The sequence below is a fragment of the Corapipo altera genome, unplaced genomic scaffold (genome assembly GCF_003945725.1).
Source record: "Corapipo altera isolate COAL_440 unplaced genomic scaffold, ASM394572v1 45, whole genome shotgun sequence".
NCBI classification, from domain to species: Eukaryota; Metazoa; Chordata; class Aves; order Passeriformes; family Pipridae; genus Corapipo; species Corapipo altera.
In genome coordinates this window covers 19,008,264-19,020,994 of record NW_020884877.1, presented here as the reverse complement: position 1 = coordinate 19,020,994, position 12,731 = coordinate 19,008,264, and the positions used below count along the sequence as shown (strand labels likewise).

At 46.4% G+C, this 12,731-nt stretch overlaps 1 protein-coding gene across 4 annotated transcripts; it reads left to right on the top strand.

Annotated features, from left to right (window-relative positions):
• Positions 1-70: 70 nt before the first annotated feature.
• CNOT9 (CCR4-NOT transcription complex subunit 9) lies at positions 71-12,626 on the top strand. 4 transcript variants are annotated; one of them, XM_027636514.1, is made up of 8 exons: positions 71-184; positions 4,573-4,752; positions 5,821-5,936; positions 7,224-7,333; positions 8,117-8,226; positions 8,675-8,773; positions 11,215-11,306; positions 12,011-12,626. In XM_027636514.1, the coding sequence occupies exons 1-8, from the start codon at positions 161-163 to the stop codon at positions 12,177-12,179; spliced, it is 900 nt and encodes a 299-aa protein (XP_027492315.1). In that variant the 5' UTR covers positions 71-160; the 3' UTR covers positions 12,180-12,626. The 4 variants fall into 4 exon arrangements, with proteins under 4 accessions (XP_027492315.1, XP_027492314.1, XP_027492312.1 ...); XM_027636513.1 differs by having other exon boundaries at positions 12,005-12,626; XM_027636511.1 differs by lacking the exon at positions 71-184 and adding an exon at positions 757-941 and having other exon boundaries at positions 12,005-12,626.
• Positions 12,627-12,731: the final 105 nt, after the last annotated feature.

The window sequence follows — 12,731 nt, the reverse complement described above, 5'->3', positions numbered from 1 at the left end:
CGCGCCCCGCGCGCGCGCGCGCCCGCGGCCCGCGCAGGCGCTGTCCCGCCTCCCCGTTCCCAGCGTGCCCCGCGCGGAGGGTGAAGGGTCGCGGCGGCTCCGGGTCCGTGATGGCTGCGGCGGCCTGAGGGGGCACCGGCACCGCGCCCACACACCGACCATGCATAGCCTGGCCACGGCCGCGGTGAGCCGGCGGGACGGCGCTGGGGAGGGGCCCCCGTTGCGCGGGGAGCGGGGGCGCGGCCGCTCGTCGCTGCGAGGGGCCATTCCCTCTCCCTCGGCCGGAGCGCGGCGGGCGGACTTGGGCCCGCGGGGCGGCGGAGCCCTGGTGAGCTCCGTCCCTGCGGGTCTCTTTGGCAGCAGCCTCGCTCCGACCGCTCCTCCGGGGCTGCTCCGGGCCGGGCTGTGCTGCTCGTGGGGCGGCGTGGCTCGTCCAAGGGCCCCCAGGGTTTCCCCGCTGGGTGTCCCGGCTCTGCGTCCTCCGCCTGGTGTGCATCGCGTGGGGCTTTCCCTCCCTCCCTGCGTCTGGGTGCCTCCTGTCGCGAATGACTGTTTTGATGTCACTTTAAAGAATCGCCAGCAAAGGTATCGACAAAAGCAGGTTTAATGTAAGAGCAGAAGTGCGACAGAGTTCGTTGGCAAGGTTTGCTCTGCTGCTCACTAGCTGGTTAAAGTACAGGGAGAAAAAGCAAAAAAAAATCTAAAATCAACCAACCAACAGCCAAAAATTAACCCCAAAAATTATTCCCGGGGGGTTGGGTGAGGAAGGAAAGGGTAAGAGTAAGGATGATAAGGAAGACCCTTACAAGGTTCAGAGTAGACCCTCTTCTTCATGTGACCTTAAAACACTCATTCATGACACCTCCTGCATGCCCACCCACCTCTTCTGCCCTCTGGGGAGCTGTTTTACTTCTGGCCTTGACTGCAGAGGGAAAGAGGAGGTAAGGAAAAGACCCTTAGGGCAGCAGGCGAGCAGGAGGAAAGGCAGAGGCTGCCTGTTCCTGCTTCCCTTTTCCCCCAGTACCGTGCAGTGCAGTGCTATCTGTAGGTGGTGCTTACTCTTATCCCCTTCAGGAGACTGCTGAGGTGGGATGTGGTGTGTGATGTTCAGGCTGGTGGGAGTGGAACTGTGTCTTGGCCTGGGTGGGTTCAAAAATGGAAGCTGAGTTTGAAGGATGTGATTATTGCCTCAGATCTCCCACCAGGGTGGGTTTGTGGTTTGGTTTTCACTTGTCCAAATGCACCTTCATGGTGTGTGTGAGACTTCCTAGAGCTGATTGAGTCTTGTGTTTGTTGGGTGTGGGAGGTGTATTGGAAAACCAGCAGTTAGAGCTGTTTCAGATGAACTTAGCTCAAGGGTCTGCTTGGACTAACAAGCTAATGAGTGAGTCAAGTTCTGATGAACAGGAGTTGAGAGAACTTTTAAAGTTTTCCCACTTTGTTCAAGTGCTCGTGACTTTAGCTGGTTCCTGGAGTGCTGGCAAATATTCTGATTTAAAGTAATGCATTCCAGAGCACAGAAGGGTGTGCAAGATCACAGTGAAGTCTCTTAATGAGCATTTACATTTTTATAGCATTTACATTTTTATAGCATATACATTTTTTTTATATACATCATATAGGAAATTAGGAAAAAATATGTTTTTCTGTTTAAACTAAAGTGAAAGGAGCAACCGTAGAGCCTGTGAAAAGCAGTTTGTTCTGGCTAAGGCAGATATTGGACATCATAAAGTGTTTGTTGCACGAAGGACCCCCATTATATGTATCTCCCATTAATCCACGGTGTGTATTCTAGCCACCTCTCTTTTTTTAAGATAGTTTTAAGAAAAAAATTTGCTTCAGGAATAGAGATCGACTTTATTTCAGGACTCACTTGAATGCATGTTTAATTTATACATAGGTTGTGCTACCAGGTAGTTCTGTATTTAAATGTTTCCTACCACAGTTAGTTAATATGGTTAGACTAAAAGTGATAGGGAAGGGAGTTTGGCTCTGGAAATGTGCTCAGGACCCGTGGTAAATAACATTACCTCTTAGTAGGGCCAGGAATTGGCTCAGGAGTCACTTCAGGGGTGTGAATACTGTTGTGATAAAGCTGTGGTGAGCCAGAGCATTGGTGATGGCATAGCTGACACTTCTGTTTCAGACCTGGAGAAGTCATAGAGTGCTTGAGAACAAGCTGTAAATAGCTGTAAGGCATTGAAAGCCCAGATCAAATCACCTGATTTGCTGCTATGGAAGTTCAAAGTTCATTTTGGTATTTTTAAGCAGATGATCTGTCAAAATAGTTGAAAAAGCACATGTATCCAGTTAGTCAACATTCTGCTTTGGCTGACCAGTACAAAATCTTTCATAGTGTGTGCAGGGGTGGCGAATTTCTGCTGTGATACTGTTGGTAAGTTCCACTTTCCCTGTGTTCAAAAGAAAGTCTGCCTGACAGGGTTCTGTCTTGGAGCTTACAGGATTTGTGTGGCCCTCAGAGTTCCCCAGAATTTTGGGTTTTAGAAGAAGGAACAGCAATGAAGTAGGAAATAAGGAAAAAAATATGTTTTTCTGTTTAAGCTAAAGTGAAAGGAGCAACTGTAGAGCCTGTGAAAAGCAGTTTATTCTGGCTAAGGCAGATATTGGACATCTTAAACTTAATTGTGTGGAAAATCTACTTAGTGTTCTCTAGGGATCACAAGCACATGATTGTGCTTGTAAAGGGCTGATGTATTTAAGCTTACAGGAACTGAAACTTCCAGTGAGTCTAGAAAAATAGATGGAAGCTTTAGATAATGCAAATATAACAACATTATTGTACACTGCTTGTCACTCCAGCATCCCAAATAAAAACAAATGAGCTCTGTTGATTCTTCTTCTCTTTTTCAGCTTCACTGTAGAAGCTGCCATTGCAATTGCACTCACAGCTGTAAGGGCACAATAAACTTGTCAGGATTACTAATTTAGTGTGAGATTTTGCAAAAAAGAATAAAATTTAAAATTGAGTAGGTGATTGTCCTGGTTCTGGCCAGGACAGGGTTAATTTTTGCAGTAGCCTGAAGGCAGAGGGGGGAATGAGTGAGGCTTGTGGTTTGGAGTGGCTTCAGTGGAAGCACTACATTGGAGAATACCATTCCTAAACCACAACAGTGAGGAAAAAAAAGAGGATAGGAGAAAAGATAAACATCTAAAAAGGTATTTGAACCCTTGAGTACAGGGATTGATAACACTACATTGGCTTATATATAAACATTTAGTTAAATAATAATATAATGAAAATAACTGGGGAGGAATCTCTGGGGACATGACTATGGATATAAAATGGGGATGAGCAGAGGAGGGAAACCTTCACAGAATTAGAAACAGAAAGCTCTGCCAGTGTCTGCCAAAGCTTAAGTCTCTCTCCATCCCTCTGGTAGTTCTGGTACTACCTCAGCCATGTGGCTTCAGGTTTGGTTCCAGCCACTTTCAGTTCCTGAACTGCCTTGTGTTCTCTTGTGTCTCTTGGTGGTAGCGTTGCTGTCAGTGCAGTACAGGCTCTGCTCACATCTGTTGTGATGAGCGCCCGAAGAGTTTCAGTTGGAGTTTAAAAAACAAAGAAGGAAACACAGTCCTGTTCCCAGCTGGGATTGCCCTGCACAGGGAAATGCAGGGCTGGTGGCATGAGGGCTGGCTCAGGAGCAGCAGTGAGACAGACTTTCACTGGAAGGCTTATGCATGGTGTTCTCCACAGAAACTATGATACAGTCTCTCATTTCCTTCCTTATTTTTTTGTTTTGAGAACTTGTTGACCTGGATTCTGTTCTTTCCCTGATGTTCCAAGAGAGGCAGAAGAGAAATTCTGGATTTCTCCTGAGTAGTAGAAAATGGGTCTTGACTATGAATACAGATCTACCCTTTTCTGGGTTTATTTTGAACAGTAATCAGATCACCCTGAGATCCTGCACAGAATCATTCTTGAAAAATTCCCTTTTAGCTTCATGCATGTGGACAAAGTACCTGGGATGAATATGAACCATTGGAAACAGCAAGTGTTACTGCTGTGGCCCATGTCATGCTGGTGTTGGAGTAGTGAGAATTTTTCTATTATTTGTATGAATATTTTTCTCATGTACATTGGGTGAATCCCATTGGCAGTTTCCAATGTCATGGGTGTTTTTGGAGGGGAAAAAGGTAGCATCTGCTTTACTTTGAATTTGTGGAATCTTGCACTTGAAGCATGAAATGAATGCGTGCTAAATGCAGGTGGAACAAATGATAGCTGTCACTCCCTGCACAGGCAGGCAGCAGCTTGGCTCTCACACTGCTGAATGAAGTTACGAGGTACTGCTTGACAAGCGGATTAAGAGAGACTGTTTCAACAAGTCTGGCCAGAAAGTAAAACCTTTGCTTTTTCAATAGCTGAAGTGATAATGCTAATCTAAGGAAGGGATGGATCCATGTCCAGGGCATCTTGAAGGAGCTTTAGTTCTCACCCCTTCCCTCAGGAGTTTCCTGAGCGCTTTTTGGCCATTCTGACAGGTTGTGGAAAGGGTTTGGTTGAGAACTGGATAAAATGTTTGGACTGAAGTTTTCTTGTCTCCCTCCCAGCCTGTGCCAACAGCGCTGGCTCAGGTTGACCGTGAAAAGATTTACCAATGGATCAACGAGCTGTCCAGCCCTGAGACACGGGAGAACGCGCTGCTGGAGCTGAGCAAGAAGCGCGAGTCTGTGCCTGACCTCGCCCCGATGCTGTGGCACTCGTTTGGCACCATCGCAGCACTCCTTCAGGTGGGTCACACTGCCCGTGGTGCAGCACCAGCCTGTGTCAGAGCTTGTGTGTCCGTGGTGGGGATCTGGGGAGTCACTGGTGGGATCCCTTACTGCCATTGCTGGGAATATGATCTATGTTAGATCATGTGAGGAGAGCAGATGTGGGAAGCTCATTTGCCGTTAATCATCATTATCAAGGTGACGTGTGAGACTGATGTTTCTAATTAGACAGCTTACATAATTGGGAGGAGAATAGGAAAGTTCTTGGATGTATGAGCTCCCTGTGGATCCCATTCTGCTTATTTTAATACGATGTCATAGCAGAACCACAACAGTCTTTCTCCTAAGACTGCAGGTTTGATTTCTTTTGCATGAGTGTACTTTCTGGTCAGAAGGTTGCCCTTGCAGGGACCCCCCTGGGAAGGCAGCAGGGAAATGCTGCTAGTGCTGCAGATGCCCTTGCAAGGGAAGGTACCTGCATTTCATGTGAAACTGAGCAGCTCAGCTTATTGCTGGGCAAACCACTCTACAGCTGATGAGTGGCTATCACTCAATGCCAAATCTGGTAGTTTCTTTCCAAGGAGGAAAGAAAGAGTGCAACATTGGCAATGTCAAACTCTTGACTGAGTGGCCCTGACAAGCAAAGAAAATTATAAGGGAACTATAGCTGGAAGCAGGCAGATTTCTGAACTGGATTTCTCAGCCTCAGCTGCTTCCCCTGCATTGAGTTAGAAGAGTACCAGCAGCTACACTGTGAGCAGAGTGGGTGTCCTCTGCCTCTAGGACGCCTCTTTGATCTGGAAGCTCAAAACAGAGTCTACAGTAGTAAAGAGCCAAGAAATCAAATGAACCCTTTTTTACTGAAACTAAGGGTTTGAATGCATTCCTGTGACTCCTTGTCAAATTGACTCTGACCCAGCTCTGCCTTTGCCTGGGCAGCATGGTGGCTGCATTGTAACTTCAAAGCGATGCTTGGTGAAAGCAGACTGTCATCTGCTGTCACCACAGTTCCTTGCTGAGCACGTGCTTTGGGGTAGTTTTCTGGTATTTTTCTCCTTTAACTTTGCTATATCTGTTAATTTTTAGGAAATTGTAAATATTTACCCATCCATCAACCCTCCAACTTTGACAGCCCATCAGTCCAACAGAGTCTGCAATGCTTTAGCTCTGCTACAGTGTGTTGCATCACACCCTGAAACGAGGTAAGCATTTCCAATATGTGAGTTTTCAGAGGTGTTGATGTTGACAGCTCAGCCTGTGTGTTTGACTCCAGAAGTACATAAGCTCCTTTCTCTTTTACTTAGAGAAGTGAAACAGACCATAAAGCTGGTAGATAGAAAGCTGCCTGCTGCTTTTACTTGTTTGTATGGATTATCAGGATACAGCTTTATGGTGGTCCTAAATGCATTGCATCCCTTGGATCATCCTAAGGTTTTGCAAATTTCCAAAACGTTCCGTTGTGGCAGCTCTTGGAAGGTCAGCCAGAGCTAAGGGCACCTTTGTGTTGAGTGCTGTATGCAGGATCCTTGTTTTAATGAGCTTACATCTATTTAGACAAGCAGCTTACAGTTATTTAGACCAGCTGTTGAAAGGGTGGAATGGGTAGGACTGTCCTTCCCAGAGACTGCGTGAGGTAAGGGAGCAGTAGCAGAGCCATTTCTGGAGTCCTCAGCCAATGTCTAACTTCAGATTTTCTCAGTCTGTGCCCAGCCAATGTCAGCAGGGGAAAATATGATGTTGGTTCAGCCAAAATCGGTAGCTAATACTACTCAGAGATCCATAATCCCATGCTTCTGTTCCTGATGAGCAGCAGCATAGCTGAAGTTGTTTTTGAGCTGCTGCAAAGCAGTGTTACACAGCAACCCTCCATGAGATAACCAAATAAGTAGGGTAGTTTTACAGTACTCACCTTTACATTTAAAATTTGAACACTGAAAATAGAAGAAGTATGTTGGATTATCGTGCAGGAGAGCTTCCCTCTGCTAGCAGAGCAATCTCCAGGTTTCTCCCTGCAGTCTGTATTTTTCACTACTGCCAGAAGACAGTGTGAGGGCTCTTGGGGAAAAGGTGTCTGTGCACATTTAAACTGTGGTGATGCCTAGACTTAGCCACTCTGTATTTCTGTCATGCATTGAGGATGACTGTCCTTGCCACTGAGAGCCTTCAGAGTGAAATGTGACAGTGAATGTACAAAGCAGAGGGTCTGGGTAGCAGGAAGAGGTAATAAAAACAACAGGGCGTGCTCTGTTCCTGGTCAGCTGGAAGCAGCAATGCAGGCAACTGACAGATCAGGTGCTCTGATCAGGTTTTGTGCTGCGCCAAGTGCAGAATTTACTTCATGCCTTTCTATCAGAGATAGAACTGTTACACACTTTTAAGGAGCAGCAGCAACGGTGTCCAGCAGCCTAAAGCTCTGTGTGGTAGTGCTGGATTGTATGCTCACTTTGCTTTCCTTGTTGCTCACGTTGTGTGTTCTCCCTTTCCCACAGGTCAGCTTTTCTGGCAGCTCATATCCCTCTCTTCCTGTACCCCTTCCTGCACACAGTCAGCAAGACACGTCCGTTTGAGTACCTGCGGCTCACGAGCCTCGGAGTGATTGGTAAGAAGCCAGACTAATGCTGGAGCAGTGGTCTCCTGTTGAGTTAGAGCAGTTCATGCTGTGGGCAAAGAGACCTGCATGACAGAGGTTTCTTTATATTGAGATCTTCCGAGTCCTGTAGTATTAAGAGGAGCAGCTGTTCCTTTTCCATCAGTTGTGGAGGCAATTCCACTAAGTTCCTTTTAGTGTGTAGGAACTGGGCTTTTCACTTACAAAAAACCCATTGAAGACTAAAAATACAAAAATATATTTCATGAGTACAAGCACCTGCAGACTTGTCTTGCCTTTACCCTCAGCCCTCCCAGCTAGACATTGGGATAGGTGGGTGCAGGCTGGGTTTTCTTTGGGTTTCTGTCATTTATTGACTTAGGTGTATTTGCCCTGTCTTCCCCTTATCCTGTTTTTTTTCTTTCTTCTTTCTACCCCAAACCTTTCTCTCTCAATGCATGAAGTAAGAGTGTCTCAAAATGCATTTCTTCCTCCCAGAGGTTGCTGTGGGTGGCATGATCCTCTTGTGTTTGTGTTACTGCTGAGGGAGAACCAAGAGTGTATCCCCTTTCTGAAAAACAAACGACCCCCAAACCCAGCTTGTTTACTTTTAGGCTGCCAAAATGATTTCTTCTCCAGCCATGTGCTGCAACATATTTAGGATAACAGTTGCTCTGCCTGCCGTTCAGACTGAATGGTTCCTGGGGATGGCAGAGCCCAGGCCCTCTTTGAAAGGTGAGATTTTTGGAAAAAATTTATTGTTTATTGATTTTTGTGTTTTGTTTTTCCTTCAAGGTGCCTTGGTGAAAACTGATGAGCAAGAAGTGATAAATTTCTTATTGACAACAGAAATTATCCCTCTGTGCTTACGCATTATGGAGTCTGGCAGTGAACTCTCCAAAACGGTACCTATTTCTTTTGTCTTAATAAAGACTTTCTGTTGTTCATCTCTGACTGACCAGGAGCAGGTACCCTGCAGAGTTGGCTTTTGTCCTGTTGGAAATGCTGGGACAAGTCTGGGTGGAGTTTTTGCCTTCTCAAAAACCAAGCAAACCAAAACCTGAGGCTGCTCTTGAGTGGCCCAGCAGTAGTTGCTGTCTTATGCAACCTGCACCCAGTCATCTTGTACACTCTGATTTGTTTACATCTCTTTTCTTTAGACAGATGCCAAGCATTGTGTACTGTCCTACATTTTCTTTTGGCTTTTAATTTTCACTGAATAAAGCATTTGCTGCCTACTGAAAGGCCTTTCAGCTCTGGGGCTGCCTTGAAAAGAGCACCACGCAAGGCTGTCCCTTTTCAAGGTAGATAAGTTGTTTATAGGCTTTGTATTCTGCTTTCTCCCCTTTCTAGGTTGCTACGTTTATTCTTCAGAAAATCCTCCTGGATGACACAGGGCTGGCATACATCTGTCAGACTTATGAGCGGTTTTCCCATGTTGCCATGATACTGGTAAGATCATTTGTTTTTGAAGTATTTTTTTTTTTTGTATTTAAAAAAGACAGAATTACACTGTAGCAGCCAGCTTCTTCAACGGGAACTTTACTGCTGTCTGGCTGAAGCACAGGATGAGGGAGGCAAATCGTTCTCGGGTTAATTGCTTGTGACACTGTAGCTCTCTGCTTCTGTGTTTCCTCTGGATATCTCTGTTTTGCATATCAAGAGAAACATACTGAGTCCTCAAGATAAAACAGGTAAACCTCTCCAGAGAGGGAAAAGAGTTTTCAGAGTTGTTGGTGGAATGTGAATTGATTTAATTTTGTGTAAGAATGATCACACAGTTCAGATCATGAATCCACATCCCATTTCTGTCTCTCACAACAGGCTGAAAGAGCAGCAGGTTGAGTGAAGGAGTAGGAGCAGGGCAAGTATATGATACTTGTTCTCATAACAGTCTTACAGCTGTCAGCTACTTTGAGCTTTGGATTTCTGGGGCCAGTTGTGGGTTTTCTGTGCTGTAAACACCAGTGTTCCTATCCTTGAACCCATTGAAACATTCTGCATCCACAGTGTCTTTGACCAAGGAGTTTCACAAGTTTCCTGTTTGCTGCCTGGAATGCCACTCTCCTTTTTTTCCTTTTTGAATCTGGCTCCTACTGTCTGCTGCATATGCTCTAATTTTTGTGTTGGAGCATGGAGAGAGCAGACAACTTCTGTCCATTCCCTGTTCCCTGTAATGGACAAGTTTGGGTACTCATAATTTTTTCATCACAGAAGTAATAGCCCCAGCTTGAGCTTTATCTTTGAGCTCACCAAGGGGAACACATGCTTGCCCTGGAATAGTTATTGCCATGCTTTTGTGTGCATTTGTTTGCTTTTTAAAGAGCTGTCTCAGGAGAAGAAAATGCAGCAGTAAGTTAAGCACTTAGCAGTGCTGGTTCTCTTGACTAAATGCTGTGCTTTCATTAGGAACATTTATTTGTCTGTTTTTGCAAATGTAAAGAAAACGTTACCTCCTAATTCACCCACAAGCAGGAAAATATGAATGATTGTGAGCTGATATCCATAATATTTAATGTCACATGATTTTTGACTTCAAGAAAAAAATCAGCTTTGATGGAAGTACATCTGGCTCAGTGGCAAAGTGAAGGATGTAATTAGAAACCCTGGGATAGGGGAAGGAAGGAGACCATACCATTCCCAAACATGAATTGATTGTTCCTTGAACACAGAAGGATGTGGGTGTGTAAAGCAGTGTTAGCATGGAAGAAGTCCTAGCTGTGGTATAGTCCTATCACTGGGTGAAGCACTGACAGGATCAATATTCCGTAGTGCTTTCAAAAATCAGTTTAGTGTACCTCCTATCTCATGAGAGTGATGATTTGCTTCTGTGTCTGCTGGTAACTGAGTAAGATTTTACACAAGTATGAGATGCTTTTAAAAGAGGAAGTTAGTATTTTCCATCCAGGAGCTGTCAGAGGAGTTTGCAACTCTTTATTTTGAAGAAATATTGGTATCCTGGGGAATTGCTGAGAACAGGAAGCTTGCAAAAGGGCAGATGAGGGGGACCTGCTAATTGCTAACTGCCTGGATATCCAAATACAGGTGACTTTGGCTACTGAGGAAAATGGTTAGTGCTAGCCAAGGTAGTTTACAGGAAAAAACCCAACTTGTTGGGCAGATTTGATTGACTCCTGAAGTCAGTACAAGTAAGCAGTCTGTTAAATTCCTTCAGAGCAGGCGTGTGAAGGCAGCTGCACTGTTTGCTTGGCTGGGCGTGTTCAAAGGCACAGCCATGTGCAAAGTCCTACTTAGTGTGAGGAACAGAAGCTGGGTCGGGGAGATCTGCCCTGGCCTTGCCTCCCTGGAGCAGCTTCATGAGGGATGTAGCAGAAAGAGAAAATACAACTCTTGGGTGCATGCTAAGACCAGATGTGGATCTTGCTACATGTGGTGTGGGTTAGCTCAGTCTTTTGGCACAGCTTCCCAGGCTATTGCTAATAAACTTAAAACACTCTTAAAAGGGTGTTGAAATGAAGGGAATGCAGATGAGAATAGGGAGTGTTCCAGAGCTTGGAACACACCTCACGGGGTGACTCAGCCTGAGCTTATCAAAGTGTTTGGGATGTGTCTGTCTTCCACAAGTGGTGGAAACCCCAGGTTCTCTTTAATCTCACAAAGAGCTGGACCACTAAACAGTCCTGGGAAGGTAAAAACCAAACAGAGATGAGACGAGCTTTCCCTAAGCTGCTGGGAGAACCCTTTCCAAGTCATACCTTCTTCTCAAAGGCAAGCAGTGCCAGGCTCCATGCAGGGGTATCCAGATGAAAGTTAATGGGCTGTGCTGTGTGGGAAGCCAGAGTGAGTGATCTAATGGCCTTTCCCAGTCTCTGCTGATTGTGAAGCTGTTCTTATAAAGACTTTAACTGGTGGCACTGGCCTCTGTCAAACAGGGTAAAATGGTCCTGCAGCTCTCCAAGGAGCCGTCGGCACGGCTGCTGAAACATGTCGTCCGCTGCTACCTTCGCCTTTCCGATAACCCCAGGTAAACATTTTAGGAGTCTGGGCAGGGGCTTCTTCTCCGTTGGAAGCACAGTTCTTTTCCACAGTGCCCACTTAATGGGAATCAAAGTTCCTGGTCTGCCAGCCTTAGCTTGTTGTAGAAGATGGGTGGGTTTTTTGCTTTGATGTTTTTATTGCTAATCCCTCCTGGGATATGTACCATTTATGGTACATGGGAGAAACAGAGGCTGTTTAGGGCTTGTGCAGATTCAATCTGTGCAGTTCACAACTGCCTGAGCTCAAATGTAGATTGAACAATGTACAGGGGAGGGCCTGAGGTGAAAGGTATGCTTTACTCTCCCTCTTCTGCATCAAACGAGCTGTTAGCAGTAGAAGCCAACAGATGAAATTCAGTTGAGAGAATACAAACTGATCTCCTGCTGACCAGCAGCTCTCCCCAAAGCTGCTGGGTGTGCATTTGTTGCCTTGGCATCTCCTGGCACTGCATCACTTGTCTGACAGGTGTCAGAGTGCAGGGACTGGCTTGTTGGGTTTTAGCATGAGGAGTGGGAGCTGCACTGGCTGGCTGAGTGCCACGTGCTGCAGTGCTCCTGCTCAGTGCTTTCCTTGGCTGGCTCTGCCAGGGAGACTTCCAGGCAAAGGAATGCTGTGTCCCCAGTGGGGTTTGCTCCCCCCTTGCCCCTGTGAGTTTATTTGTTGGGCCCCGTTTCTTGTCTCTTGATGTAGGGCACGTGAAGCTCTCAGGCAGTGCCTTCCTGACCAGCTGAAGGACACCACCTTCGCCCAGGTCCTGAAGGATGACACCACCACAAAGCGCTGGCTGGCTCAGCTCGTCAAGAACCTGCAAGAGGGTCAAGTCACTGACCCACGGGGCATCCCTCTTCCTCCGCAGTGACTGCTGGGGGAGGTGGGGAACTTGGGAAGAAACAGCTCAGGTTTACAAAGAACCAGGAACAGGTGACCTCTTCTGCAACAAACTGGGCACGCCAGCTGGCTGCCAGCCTGTCGGACCATCCCACCCAGCCAAAGGGCTGCTCTGTAGCAGCAACGCCTCCGGGGATCCCAGCACCAGCACATGCTGATACTACAGCTTAAAAAAAAAAAGGTCAATAAAAACCATCTGTAGAGATCCCAGTCTCTCTGGGAGGCATGGGTGGCATCCCTGCCCCCACCTCCAGGCAGGGGGTAGTGCAGATGTCCGCTCTTCCAGCAAGCTCAGCCTCCGCCCGAGTGGTGCACAACTCTGGGTGTGTGCGCCACATCCCTCCAATTCCTTGTCACTTCTTGTTTACACGTCTTGTTTAGATGAGCGAACTGAATAAAAGCCGATCCAGTTATTTTATCCCCTCTTAATACTACTACTCAGCTGCAGGTAGCCCAGGGACAGCTTTTTTCCCTGCCAGCATGTCCTTGCTCCTGGCTCTGCATCCAGCTGGCGCATTAAGCT

Bases quoted from the DNA above. Each gene is read 5' to 3' on its own strand.
- CNOT9 (XM_027636511.1), top strand. From the start codon at position 870: ATGCCCACCCACCTCTTCTGCCCTCTGGGGAGCTGTTTTACTTCTGGC. The intron at 5,937-7,223 runs GTAAGCATTTCC...CCTTTCCCACAG, and splicing joins GCATCACACCCTGAAACGAG to GTCAGCTTTTCTGGCAGCTC. The intron at 7,334-8,116 runs GTAAGAAGCCAG...TTTTCCTTCAAG, and splicing joins CACGAGCCTCGGAGTGATTG to GTGCCTTGGTGAAAACTGAT.